The sequence below is a fragment of the Notothenia coriiceps genome, unplaced genomic scaffold (genome assembly GCF_000735185.1).
Source record: "Notothenia coriiceps isolate Sejong01 unplaced genomic scaffold, NC01 NC01_scaffold00026298, whole genome shotgun sequence".
NCBI lineage: Eukaryota > Metazoa > Chordata > Actinopteri > Perciformes > Nototheniidae > Notothenia > Notothenia coriiceps.
Window position 1 is genome coordinate 76 of NW_011358999.1, and position 14675 is coordinate 14750.

Sequence of the window (14675 nt, forward strand, 5' to 3'; positions counted from 1 at the left end):
GAGCATATACTGTGTGCTAACACAGTATATGCTCCGACCGTCCACACTCACAACAACGGCCTATACAGACATAAATAAACCAGCGACTGTATTCACCATGACACAGACANGTGGACTGAAGCTGGAGTCCAGGTATCAAAAGTCACTGTTCACAGACGTGTCCGGGAAATGGGCTACAATAGCCGTATTCCCATGGTCAAGCCACTTCTGAACTCAAGACAACGGAAGAGGCGTCTGACTTGGGCTAAGGAAAAGAAGCACTGGACAGTTGCACAGTGGTCCAAAGTCCTTTTTTCAGACGAAAGCAAGTTTTGTATTTCATTTGGAAGTCAAGGCGCCAGAGTCTGGAGAAAGGCTGGAGAGGAGCAAAATCCAAGTTGCTTGAAATCCAGTGTGAAGTTCCCACAGTCAGCGATGGTTTGGGGAGCCATGTCAGCTGCTGGTGTTGGTCCACTGTGTTTCATCAAGCCCAGAGTAAATGCAGCTGTGTACCAAGAGATTTTAGAGCACTACATGCTTCCGTCTGCTGAAAAGCTCTATGGAGCCCACAGTGCCAAAACCACCAGTAACTGGTGTACTGACCATGGCATTACTGTCCTCGATTGGCCTGCAAATTCCCCTGACCTGAACCCCTAGAGAATATGTGGGGTATTGTGAAGAAGAAGCTGAAAGACACCAGACCCAACAATGCTAATGAGCTAAAGGCCGCTATTGAAGCATCCTGGGCATCCATAACACCTCAGCAATGCCACAGGCTGATTGCCTCCATGCCACGCCGCATTGATGCAGTAATCCGTGCAAAAGGATTCCCAACCAAGTACTGAGTGCATTAATGGACATTTTCAAATGTTTGATTGTGTTTTGCTGTTATAAATCTTTTTTTTTTACTTGGTCTGAGGAACTATTCTAATTTTTTGAGATAGGATTTTTGAGTTTTCTTAAGCTGTATGCCATAATCAGCAATATTAAAATAATAAAAGGCTTGCAATATTTCAGTTGATTTGTAATGAATCCAGAATGTATGACATTTTTGTTTTTTTAATTGCATTACAGAAAATAAAGAACTTTATCACAATATTCAAATTTTCTGAGACAGTCCTGTATATATAAAATATATATTTGTTTCAATTTCTACACATGAACTAATGCGACTTTCACCATTTCCCTTGTATCTTACAATTCTACAAAACAATTTTTTCCCCAAAAATATTTGTTATTTTTTACTTCCAAAAGTTACTAATTCTTTAATCTGTTATTAAATGAGACAGCACCGTTAGTCAAACTCGCCTCATAGAAGTTGAGAGTAATCTGCTTTCAAACAAGAAAAATCTAAAATGTATAATATAATTGAAGGTCACATTTTTTGTACATGCAATAATTGCTCCACCTGTTGGTTGTTTTGTGGCAATGTGAACATTTTAAAGGGTTGAATAACTGAATCAAGTGTATCAAAAGCCCAAAACCTTTAGAAAATACTGTATACAATATGGATGTTAGCTCATATCAACCCTACTGTAGTTATTTTATGGTAAATGTAAGTATGTAAGCACACAAACATGTTATGAAATGTCGTAGGACAAACCACTCCCAAACAAGTGTTTTTATTTTTTCTTTAAACAATAATATCACATAATTATCTCTATCATACATCAATTTGTAAGACATTTTACAAATTAAACTTAGCCTGAAGTACAGAAGAAAAGTAAAAGCACATTAAGACACTGTGACACCTTTTGAAAACAGTAAGGCACCAATGCCGCCTGTGGCATAGGTAGGTTCCAAACTAAAAGACAAAAGAAAACAACATTTAAGAAAAGCTTAAAAGCAGAGGAATATAAAAAAAACTTGTCAAGGAAATAAAGGCAAAAAACCATAGTGAAAAGCATAAACATTTTCTTTTAAAAACATTATAAGTCTAAAACATCTTTTTTGAAAAGATTATCAGGACAAAGCGCTAAAATCATTTAGAACCAAGTATTTTAGTTTGTTTGTACTGAAACTAAAGGAAGGCCATAATAGTCTGAATTTGAAATGCAGCTGAATTACTAATTGTGAGAAAATAACCACTATTGATGAATTAAGCGAAACATTTAAATTCCACTGAATTTATAGTACTGTCAAACAGTATTTTAGCAGTATTTCTCAATTGTGTGGTTGTGGTTATACATTGGTTTGCTTGTTTGGTTTGAGTCTGTGAATTTCAAAACCCCAGACACCTTTTAGATGTCTCGGGTTATCCAACCGAAGTCTTATCAGGTAAAAGATTGTATTTTGATTGTTGAATTTTGGTGTCTGAATTACATTTTTCTTTTTGAACTTGAATTGTAGTTGTTTTAATTGTGGAGGCAAATTTCCATAATTTCCATAAATAAAAAGATAATTGTGCACTTGCTTTTTTTAAAAGGGCAATTAGAAATACTACATTTTGTAAAGCTTTACAATCACTGGTAATGCAATTAACTAAGTTTCAGTTTTAGATTTTCAATTGCTTCAAGAAAAATAAAGCCATTTTGGCATATTTTAGCTTCCGTACATTTGTAGCAAGACCTAGTGTTAACGTCCAGAAATAGATGGCACGTTAACACCACTAATAAGATGATGTGTGTTCCTCTAAGGAAACTCTGAGCCTGAACATTTTCATTTTATCTACCCTAATTTATATATACGAAGAAAGAAATTCAACTTCTTCACTGATGATATTATCTTGACTGTGGAGACTGGCTGCCATCTGACAGTGTGAAAGATCACCTTCTGTTGACTCAACACCATCACTCCCCTTTTTTCGGCAGGCTGTTTTTAATTAATTGACGTAAGATCATATCAAATGATCTGATGATGTGATTTACAAGTGAGCTACTGCCATGCTATCTTTGAGACAGTGCTCTTCACTGTTGTGCTTCTGTTCCACACTGTTACAAATCATCAAAGGTTTAAACTTTGTAAGATTGTTTTGATTTGAGCTCTCGTTACATTGCTTCAGAGAAGGGAGTTAAAAGAGGACACTGTTAATTCTCCTCTACAGAAAATCAATTAACAGAATAGACAACAGCAAACCAGAATAGTATTGCTCACAGGGGGCTTACATCCACAAACACAATTCCCTCCCCATTATAGATACAAAAATAGATAAGAAAACATCTACTGTATATAAAGTATATGGCAGACAATAAAAATGTGGGTTACTTTGTGCCAAATCACGTTAATTAAATTCAGAAATAGTTACACCCAACGAGAAAATGCAGTAACTATCTATATCACAGCACCCCGTACTGAACCTTTCCTGTCAACACACACACACACACACACACACACACACACACACACACACACACACACACACACACACACACACACACACACACACACACTTGGTAAACACTGCACAAAGCAAGCTTTCACCACAGGCACAGTTAAGAGTATATGTATTTTCTGTTGTCTGTAAATGAAATGAAGTGAGAAAGTAGCCACAGCTAAAAATACCTGTAGACATTCTGCCAGCTTGTCAATGCACACTATTCCCTTCAGTGAGTGTCTGCTTTCTGGAATTATGGATGCAGGTCTGTGTGTTCTCAGGGTGTGTCTGTGTCTGTTTTTGTAACGGGTCCACTTACAGAAATGTATGAACTGACTAAAACATAAGGCAAAGGAAATCTGTGCAAGCAGCCACAGTACTTATTAGCACCAGAGCTGGCGAAACAGTAACAGGCACATGTTTTTCTCACATGTGCTGCTGTGATATATCAGCAGCAAGTTATTTCTAATTCAAGAAAAATGTCATCAATGCCTTTGACATTCTCTGTGATGTTTGACTGGTGGATGGTAACTCAATATCGCACAACCACCAAAGTAAATACAACGATCAAATGTAGGCTGACATGTCTGCCCATGCTTTGAGAAAAAAATTGTGAAATGCTTATTTCCGATAAATTACAGGTTTTCTTTTCTGATAAAGATATTGTTTGTTAAAGATCATTAGTGGAACACATCTTGTAAATACATATGCTTATTTCTTCTCAGAAATAGCTGCTATACGCCATCGAAGCAACCGTGTTATTTCCGATAACGTATTTTTTTCCCGATAGAAATATAGTTGTTCAAAGATCATTAGTGGAAAGCATTCTTAACACATTTCTTTTTTTTTTCTCTCAGAAATCAATGCTAAACGCCAGCGCAGCACCAACCGTGAGATGTTTTGCTGTATTGCTGAGAGCGATTCATGAAAGTGTGGTTGTTCATCTCAAATCTCTGAATTAGTTCCCTGAAAGCCTATCCAAAATGGCCAGCACTTCCTTGGCCTCTAAATTACTTAGATGATGCCTCTATCCCTAGAGAGTTCTGCTGGCTATATGTCTGAATTCAACACATCATTTTGAAAAAATTGTAGTGGGCAATTGGGGTAATAGAAAGAAATAAAAAAGTATATCTACGATGCGGGATACCATTCCCTACAAAGTATCATCACTTGGTATTGTATTGTTACATTTACAACATAGTGATTTACCTGATTTGTATATATGTTCAATTCATGAAACTTCTCTCACTAATGTCTTCCCTGTATGGTAAAGGTGTTCCGTTTTAGTTTCTAGCCCAAGAACAACAAGTATAGTGCGATAAATCAACATGCTCCATTTCCCAACGCATCGCGAGTTGAACCACTTTGCGTCAACATTTAACATAATTATTAGCACAACGCATCAAACTATGAAGCCTTACTATGCTCACAGTTTAAAGCAGGCGGATAATAATGTGAATTCTAACAAAATCTACCTGGTGAGTTTTAGTAAAACAGCGTGGTTTGGGCTAGACTAAGTTCATTTTGCAATAGACGCCTAATGTTGTCGCAGATGGGAAAACATTTACAGTTAAAAGCCTGATTTGTTTCATAAAGTAATAAAAGGTGCCTTGTTTGCGTCCGTATCAGGGTTAGGTCCAATTCAAAACCTTTTTTTTGACCGCCTGAAAATGTGATTGGGCTGGATTGATACATGACGAAAAAGGTAGCTAGCAGCATTGATAGTAGCTTAAGGTCCACATCTCCTGCTTAAACAGAAGAAATTCACACTCAAAAGAACTAGTGATGTTGTTTTCTCTGAGGCAAAGCATGGCACAGTTTACTGATGTAACAGGAAGTTGCTACAATCAGCTAGCCAGTCAGGGGGTAGGAAAAAGGTTTTAACTCCGTAAAACATGATAAAAAAGCACTTCCCTGAATCAATAAATATTAATTTATCACAAGGCAAAAGTCTCAGTTAAAGGGAAAGTGTTAAGATTTGGCTATACCCAGATTGCAATCAACTGAATACCATTCCGTTAACCAATGTCTTTACGAAACTGCGGTAAAAAGAACGGTAAGTGCAAATCGTAGAAATTCTCAGGTCCTTCACCTTGCTCCTTGCTCAACCTTGACATAACTGTACTATAGGAGCAACACAATTAATGTGGCGACTGGCAGAACAAAAGTTATACAAGTATGATGGCCTTTGTAGAGCCAGTCCGTTCTCGTACATGGCGATGCAAAATGGCGGACTTGAACAAAGAAGTCCCACTCTTAATGTAGATACACAGAGCTCATTCTAAACTCATTCTAAACTAAAATAATTCCTTGTTTCAGGTGATTTTACACTAAAACATAGATATGAATACTATACTTGATTTATGTAAGTATATCCCCTGAAAACTATACACTGGCCCAAAGAATTAATAATTTTTGATATTATTTACTAAGAGTTAGCCACTTAAAAATGTGGACATGGTTTATTTGAGGTCCTGGTAACAAAAGCAAACAATCCCACAACTGTAATTGAATTATTGCCTGAAATCACCTTCTTCTAAGTAAGCCACGAACACTTTAAACCAATTAAGAAAAACTGGAAGCAAGAACACGTGAGTTTCATGGAAAATAGAAGTATAGTAAATAATTAGGGCCGGGACTTTAACGCGTTAATTAAGATGAATTAATTACACAAAAATTAACGCGTTAAAAAAATTAACGCATTTTAATCGCACTTATTTTTGCACCGCGGAACGTTTCTCACTGGATGAGTTTCAGGGGTACCGATTATACTGGAGCACCAACTAACGTTCATGACTTCAACAACAACAAACCACAGTGAACAATAGTCAAACATGAACGAAAAGCTGATGAGACCGCTTTGGTTGGCCCCGTGGATGGGACATTTTGTTTTAAAAAACGGACGGATGGAAGCTCATAAGAGCACGGTTGTTTGCAAATTAGCAAAAAGGAATTCATATCACCGCAGCACATCAAGCCTCAAGTATCACCTCAATGCAAAACTATAGCAGCTAGCGTGGAAGCTAGCGTGGACGTTAGCCCGACTCGGAGTACAAGGACCCACACCCAATTCGCGTTGATCAAACAGTGGCCTATGCAACAGAGAGATTTTATTTTTCATCAGGATATTGGAAGAATAGGAGGGATTGAGGTCAATCACTGGCACTTTTTTATTTTATTTTAAATGGTACACTTTATGTTGAACTATTTATTACGTTGTTGGTGCAACTGGCACTTTATGTTGAACTGTTTATTGTTTTGGCCAAGGTTATTGAGAGAGTTGGACTGAAATTGATTAGATTTTTTAAATCAACTGTTGGTAAATCAACAAAGTCTGTTATGGCCTCTGAAGCAACAGAGAGATGTTTTCTAATAGTCAGGGTTTTCAATGTTCTGAATGTACTTGAAAGTATTGTGTTTTACTTAAAAAACAAAGTGTTATAGTTTACAGAAGGTCTACCTACCTATAGGCTACCTGAATCTCTGAAATGTACTATATTCCTAAATATGCTATTGCTACACTTTATGGCAAAAATTGCACTTTTCTGTTGGTCTTGGTTAATTACAACCTTGAAAAAAATAAACAATGTTTAGTTGCTTAAGCTTATGTATTCAGTCATTATTCAATGGTATACTAAAATCCATGTGAAAAAAATTGCTTCTCACTGTTCTCAGGTCAAATATTTATATGCGATTAAAAATGCGATTAATTGCGATTAATTAATTACAAAGCCTGTAATTAATTAGATTAATTTTTTTAATCGAGTCCCGGCCCTATAAATAATATATTAAGTCCTCAAAGCCTTTAATAATGGTGGGGCAAAGTCTATTTCAAAAGGGAAAAACATTCTACTTTTAATTTGAAAAGTTCTGGATTGTAAATTTAGAAAAGATTTTCTTGGTGAACCTTTAAATTCATGACATAAAGTTGTAGTAAACGTGAAGAACAAAAAAACTGATGTTTTACATTGTAAACCTCTTTAGTAACATGACAGATAATCCTGGTGTCAGTTGTGTGAGCTTGAGGTGTGTATACACAACATTATCCCTCTACTCAGAATCTGCTCTTTGAAAAAGAAGCTTAGGTCATCACTTGGCTGTCCATAATAATAAATCACATTACTATCCGTGCTACTAATCAATGGCTGTCAGCGATTTTTCAAACAGTGCCATGAAAATGCTTATATTGTGCAAAGTGCAGACACACGTTGTTTTGTGTCTTTTCCTTCACCACCACTGACTGGTTCATTGGATATCTTTCACATTCATCGATTCCAGCTTAACACATCCATTTCTTACCCATCTGGGAAATAAAAATGCTCTGTCCAGTTACCCTCACTCTTCACTTGTTCTCTTGCCGTTAGGACTCCAACAAACTGTGCCAGCGGCAAACCTGCTGTCCTTTAGACTCTTTCATCAGAGTCCAGTGGGTGAGCTCCTCCTCTCCGGAGCTGTTGAGGCCGAGCGAAATCCATCCGATCATCTCCTTACGCTTCATGCTGCGCTTGTTGTAGACGGAGAGGATGAGCGTGACGTCCGATAGCTGGAAAAGAGCTACCTGGAAGACAAACGTCTCTTTGTACGTTGGGTTGGGCTGTCCTCGACAGATGGATGTCTTACACTTGGACATCTCGTGGCCCATGGAGTTCAGTAAGGTCAGCTTAACATATGTATCTGAGCAAGAAACATAAGTAGATCATTAAAGAGGAAATGATGTAATCTCTAATGGCCTGTGTCCACATAGCGCCTTTTTGAAACGTTCTTGAGAAAAAGTTGTTTTCCTCCTTGCTCTACGGCTGTGTAGAACATTATATAGTAGCTAGCGCTGTCAATCATTTTAAATATGAAATCGAGATTGATCACATGATTTCCACAGTTACCTCTCGTTTAATCTCAAATGAATCGCACATTTTAAATGTACCTTAGATATATAGTTTTTTATACTCTTATGAACATGGTAATGGACAAAGAGGATTGCTTTATACAACATGTATGTTCATTATAATTGCAATAATCCAAAACAAAAATAGCTGTAGCCATAGTATTTTCAATGTATGCTATTTTATTCTTCTACTATACTTTATACTTCTAACGCTGGTTATTAACGCAGCCCTAGCAGCCCTCATAGTAGCACAGACAAATAATCCAATCCAAGGGGAGCGATGTTAGTTTGTCATACAACATTAAAGATACTTTGACGAGATATCGTTGTGATAGAAACTATAACAAATATTTCTGCCGAGAATAGGCGCTATGTGGAAACAGGCCCTTAGACATGGTTTCAACTGATGGCACCTGACTTGAGTACTGGATCATTTGTGCAAGATCCCACTGTTTCCTCTTTGTATTCTCTTGGAAATTAAAGCATTACTGCACGCTGCAGCTGTGTTTCCTCTGCAGCAGAGTGTGACCCATTTTCACCCACAAAGCATTTGTACTTGTAATAATGTCACTGCAGTCGGTGTATACCATCATGACCACATAGGATGCTGCTTTTCTCCTGATCAGACACGAATCGCAGCTGTGAGTGTTCCTGATAACAGAGCGAGAACTCAAAGGGTGCGAACGGTGTTACTTCTGTCTTGTTGCTATGCAACTACTGTATGTCTAACCTGAAGTAGGGGGTCATGTTGAAGATAAAAATGGACTAGAAAAAGTTAGTAATGCCTGTGCTTAGAGGATAAGGAGCCTCTTCTAAAACAGATGATGTAGCTAAAATTAATGATCCTCATCAGGAAGCCCTCCAGGAGCTGCTATTATTTCTCTGACTTTGACATAATGTCAGTGTCATGACATACATAGAGACTTTTAGAGCCCAGGGCAGTGTCCCAAAATGTGATGCATGCCTGCTACCAACAAATGAGAATATTCAAATACAGTACATATACCAAGTCCCTGATGCAGAATTGTAATGCATCACAGCAACAGTATTAACAGACATTGCTCGAAAACGGAAATCTAGCTTAAAATTCTTATAATCAAACAACAAAACATACATTTTGTACAGATTGTAATGTAACTGATATTCCCAAGCTGATTCCCTTCAATTTGAGTGTAAATCAGTGCCTATTCCGAAAAAAATCACTCCCAATAAATCTTTTTCATTTATCCGCGACAAGGAGAAAAGTAACCACAGGCATTATCAAGTGATTTAGCATTCACCGTTTCCTTTTTCCACTCCTCATTTCCATGCCCAAATCATGATATAAACTAAGGCAAATCCAGTGGAAAGCAAACGAGGCGAGACTGGCAATCACAATGGCTCTTTGAGAGTGTTTCGCCCCTCGTCTACCGCCGCACTCCGTAATAATGCTGTGTATTATGTTCCTGTCTAAGAGGGAGTATAAGGAATGAATTGCCGAGGCTTTCATGCCGTCGAGTGCCAGCTGCCTTCCAACGCCGAGCTCACCGCCTCGAATCACACATTCAGTTGCTCTCTTTGACATAAAAGCACAGTGGAAAAAATAGCCTTGATTTCTTTTTTGACTGCTGCTGAATGGGCTCTGTAGAGCTGTGGATGTCTTAAGTGGTCAGTAGCGGTGATGCATGGCTCTTTGGTATTGTTGCTGAATGAGAGGGGGCTGCGACTGATGATTAACTTGACTTGTCGCCTCCGTACTGTTTTGAAATGATAGAAAAAGGAGCTCTGAAATTGCTCCGCATCTTTCACCACGCTCTTTCCACTTTGTAACAAAGTCAATCAAGGCCTTCATGAGGATTTTGCACAAAGATTTTTCCCTGTTAGCAGATGTGACTATTTTCTAAATGAAATGTGGATTCGGAATGTGGATATGCTATTCAGGAAAGCACAAACAATATCAAAATCTGGCAGATAGTTATTTAGTTACATGAATAAAAGGAACGCAGCAATTAATGGGAGGACCGGGCAGTGTGTCTTCCAGATGAATATGGATCTCTCTGTTCATTTTCTGTTTCAAATGCTGCAAGCAGAACTGTAAAATGTTAAATTATAACCAAAGCGTGCAGAAGTGTGCTGTTAGAATAAAACCAGCAGTGGATGATGCACAGCTTTTCCTTCTTGCTGGAATTAGCATCCTAAGTGTTAATTCTGAGGTAAAACATAAAAGACTTGCAGGCATCACGAACACGAGAGTAACACAACACCGGTAATGAGAGTGGGAGCAGGGGTCGTACAATACATTCATTACACATTAAAAAACAAAGGGACAGGGGCTACAGCAAGCAGCTATCTCCATGGATACGTGTTTGAAGAGAGTGCGAATGTAAAGCATTTAATGCTATGTTTTTCTTTGAAAAGTAATTTTGATTTAGTACCATATTTTACTTTCAGAAACAAGCATTATGTATTTTTTACCAAGAGTGTGATGAGAAGAATTGATACAACTCTTGTGTTTGTATGCTATGTACGCAGCAACAGCCAGGAGACCTTTAGCGTAGCTTGGCATAAAGACTGGAAGCAGTGAAAAAAGCTAGCCCAACTCTGTAATTAATTACCCACCCACCAATAACTCAAAAGCTCTCAAATGAAATGATGGTATCCCTCATGAGTAATTCATCCCAAATGATGACGTTATTTTGTAGTCCGACCCGGAAGTTAGCATCACAACACCATGATAATGTCCACTCAAAACAAAAATCACGGTCAGATGGCTAGGTGTTACCACTGCTAAGCTAAAGGTGGCTAATGTTGGGCGTGAAGACATTTGGAAGTCTAATTTATCCGCTTGTTAGCAACCGCTGTTTTTATGAAAAATACATTCACCAGTGGGGTGTTTACTGACATATTTTATCTTGTAGAAAAAAGTGTGAACATCTCTTAAGGCTCTGTTAACCACACATCATATTTCACGCAATTACTAAAAACAGATTCAAGAAAATTACAGAAAGTGGTTGAATACTAACTGATTTTCAGGTTTTAAGACTCATTCCTGCACCATTCAATTGATCTTTTGATGTATAACTCTCTAAAACTGAAATGCTTATTTCTTATAATGTGGAACGGTTGCTTAAAGTAAAACGATTATAATAAGTTGACAAGCTCTTGCGCTAAATGTCTATGTTTTCCTCGTAAATAATTTATTAACAAAAAATTGTTTTTTATATTTGAAGGGAAACCAGATAAGTAAATAAAATAGTTAGAAATGTAAACTGGGTATATTACAAATGGACAATTGTCAAAGTGTTCCATGAAGCATCCATGAAGATAGTATGAAATGGTCGACAGCGAAAGCATCTCACTATGCGGCAGGGACAGAGACTCACCTCTGATTATATAAACCTGTCCACCTATCAAGTGTTTTAGGCAACAGAACAGCCCGTCTGACAACAAGGGTTGGACAGCAGTAAGAAAAAACAACAGACCAAGATGTCAAAAAGGTAGTAGGGTTAGAAATATCAGGAGCAGACATGACAGAAGATGCAAGGGAAGAGAAACAGGGTCATTAGGCCACATCATACAAAGTTCAACAAGAGGCGTTTGAACTTAGGCCCCTGAAAACTGAGCAGGAAACAGGGATCAAACCGGAGGCAAGCTGAAAGCAGGTAGAGCAATGACATAGGAATAGGTTTTATACTTCTGTCTGGATCATTCTTAGTTGAATAAATGAACCTAAATAATATACATTTCTTATACATTTAACAAAGGTCTTTCGCATTAGCTTGGACCACATTCAAGTTCCTTGTTTTTCTACACTGAAAAAGCTGAAACGTTGGCTTTAATTAAATGTATTATGTAGATTTCGCATAACTGTATCAGGTTAGTTTAAAGCAATAATATTAAGTTTAAAAATTCATAATATTAGAAAATCTATTGACATAAAACATTTAATTAAAGTAAACGTTTCAGTGTAGTGTGAGAGAGCCATTTACAATTATACCAATTCAAAAAGGTTTTTTACTGACAGTAAAGTCGATCACTTCAAGGGTTTTCATAAAAAACACATTTATTAGATTGGTTTGCTAATCTGTAAAAATATTTTGAATAAAGTTGGTGTAGAAAAAACATGATTAATTGTTCTTACATTTGCTGTATATACGATCCGTGGTGAAAAAACAAATTAAAACTAGCAATACTAACAATCACTGGTAAAATTTACGATTTTAGAATCATATTACATTCCTGGATTCTGATGATAACATTTTATGTCACTTTGTGTACTTCTGCTGAATATTCCCCTAAGTACTGTATATGTCAAAGTGTATTTATTAGTTGATTTATATTTTGTATTCCCTAATAATCTGAATCTGTAAAGTTACTAAAGCTGTCAGATATTCAGAAACTATTTAAAAAAATGATTTACACTCCTCATCACTCTTTTGGCAGTGACTCAAATAAAAACGTTTTAGGGTACTTACTGGGTGGCTTGTTGGCTGCCAGGTTTTTAAAATGGATGCCTTTGATGATCTCTACGGAGAGACGTCCTGTTGTGGCGTTGTACACCAGGCCCACGAGGATCTCTGGTGTTGAGGTCTGACTGACAGACTGGAATGATGAGGCGCTCTCACTGCACGTCATATCGGAAAGGCTGACCTGGGAATCACCACCCTGGAGATGTTGGCAGGCATTTAGTTCATTATTTAGTTCACTGCTATATTTATAAGGAAAGTCAGGGTCAATATTCCCCTATCTAGTTCAATATTGAGAATGTTCATTTGTTTTAGCTTGTTCTGAAATCCTAAACAGGTCTTACCGTGAGAGCACAGCATGGGTCCAATATGACGGGCACAGACATTTTGCCCTGAAGGTTGAGCTTGGTAAGATAGAACATCTTCTCCCCGAGCACCTTCTCCTTCTTCATCCGCTTCATACTGTAAAGGCGGAATCGGATGGCGTAGTTGCCGATCATCTCTGACTCCACGTGACTGAAGCGGAAGGTCTCGGTAAAGATTGGGCAGGGGCCTCTCTGGATTCCTGTCTTGGCTCTCTGCTTCTTGGTGGGCAGCAGCACCAGGTGAACCTGCCAGGAGATGTTGCCCGTGCGTTTCAAGGCAGGAAGATCCGACACTGCCATGATGGTAATGGCCAGCTGCTGGTCGTCTGAGTCAAAGTCAAACACAACGTCCAGAGTGCCATATTTGGCAACTGAATCTGGTTCATAACCTTTAGGGACCTGAGCTGCTGATCCACGGGCTGACATGTCCTGAAATAACCAATAAACATGTTCAATGTGCAATAAAAAACTCAATGTAAATGTTTGCTTTGTTTCAATTTGGATACTTCCCTTAGTATATTGCAATGTCGTACACTGTGAACACTTGTGCAGTTTATTTTTTGAACAAGGATGTATAAAGACAACTTGATACAAATTGGAGGCGGGGCCCTTTTCATCACTAGGAAAGTGTCCCTCTGGCACATGAACCCAAAATGGCCTGACTCTCGAGAACTAATTTACTCATCCAGGGAACTGGGCCCATAGAGCATGTGCACTTGCGATTCCCTTAAGCCCCGCCTCCAATCAGCTGTCATAAGGACATAACGGCTCGGTCAAATGAATGGCAAGGGAAAACAACTCTGGATTTGATTTTAGGATCTAATTATACAATTGATGGTTATTCAAGTGTTAGTATTCGGAAGTTGATTTAGCTTAAAATATATATATATATATAAACGCAGTAACAGTAACAGACTCTTTCCCTATGTAATTCAATGGGAAAATGTATTTTAAATATCTCCTATCATGCTATTTTTAGGCATATATTATGGGAATAAGATATATACAAATATATAAAAAAACATATCTATGATGTGTTTTGCTCAAAATACCAAACAGATCATGGATTTTAAACATCCCTCGTCTCCCTCTGTTTCAGCCCTGTTATGGTGCATTTCCACTGCGGGGCCTTGCACGGCTTAGTACGGTATAGTTAGGCCTTGGTAGGCCAGGCTCACTTTATGCTGTGTTTCCATTACAGTTTAGGAACTGGGGGCAGTAACTATAGTAACGCAGTGTAGGCGGAGCCGTGACGTCATCTTCAATGCGAACCACAAAACCAACATCAGCCGTTAGTTAGCCCTCAGAGCTCACATCTCCTCATATCTGTTCAGAAACTAGACAAAAGTTAAACAAGTACAAACCACAGACTGTCTGTGTCATGGTGAATACAGTCGCTGGTTTATTTATGTCTGTATAGGCCGTTGTTGTGAGTGTGGACGGTCGGAGCATATACTGTGTTAGCTTAGCCGATCTCCATTAGAAAAAAATATAAGATTATTTCGCCTGCAGACTTGTCGCGAATCGTCTCCTGACACATTGCATTGAGAACACCTAAACAAAACAGCAAAATGTTAATAGCGCCGATACATCACATCACCAATTTAGCCTCTGGGCGAGGACAGCTGTAAACAAAGTAAACAACAAGGTACGTGCCTCTTCGTAGCCCTTGTGGAAGTTACTCTCAGAAG

General features: G+C 38.1%; 1 protein-coding gene across 1 annotated transcript; it reads right to left on the reverse strand.

The window, feature by feature from the left end:
- Positions 1-7069: 7069 nt before the first annotated feature.
- syt14a (synaptotagmin XIVa) lies at positions 7070-13410 on the reverse strand. The gene is made up of 4 exons (XM_010784270.1): positions 12964-13410; positions 12629-12818; positions 11537-11593; positions 7070-7966 (listed from the first exon to the last, which is right to left on the reverse strand). The coding sequence occupies exons 1-4, from the start codon at positions 13408-13410 to the stop codon at positions 7653-7655; spliced, it is 1008 nt and encodes a 335-aa protein (XP_010782572.1). The 3' UTR covers positions 7070-7652.
- Between the last annotated feature and the right edge of the window lie 1265 nt (positions 13411-14675).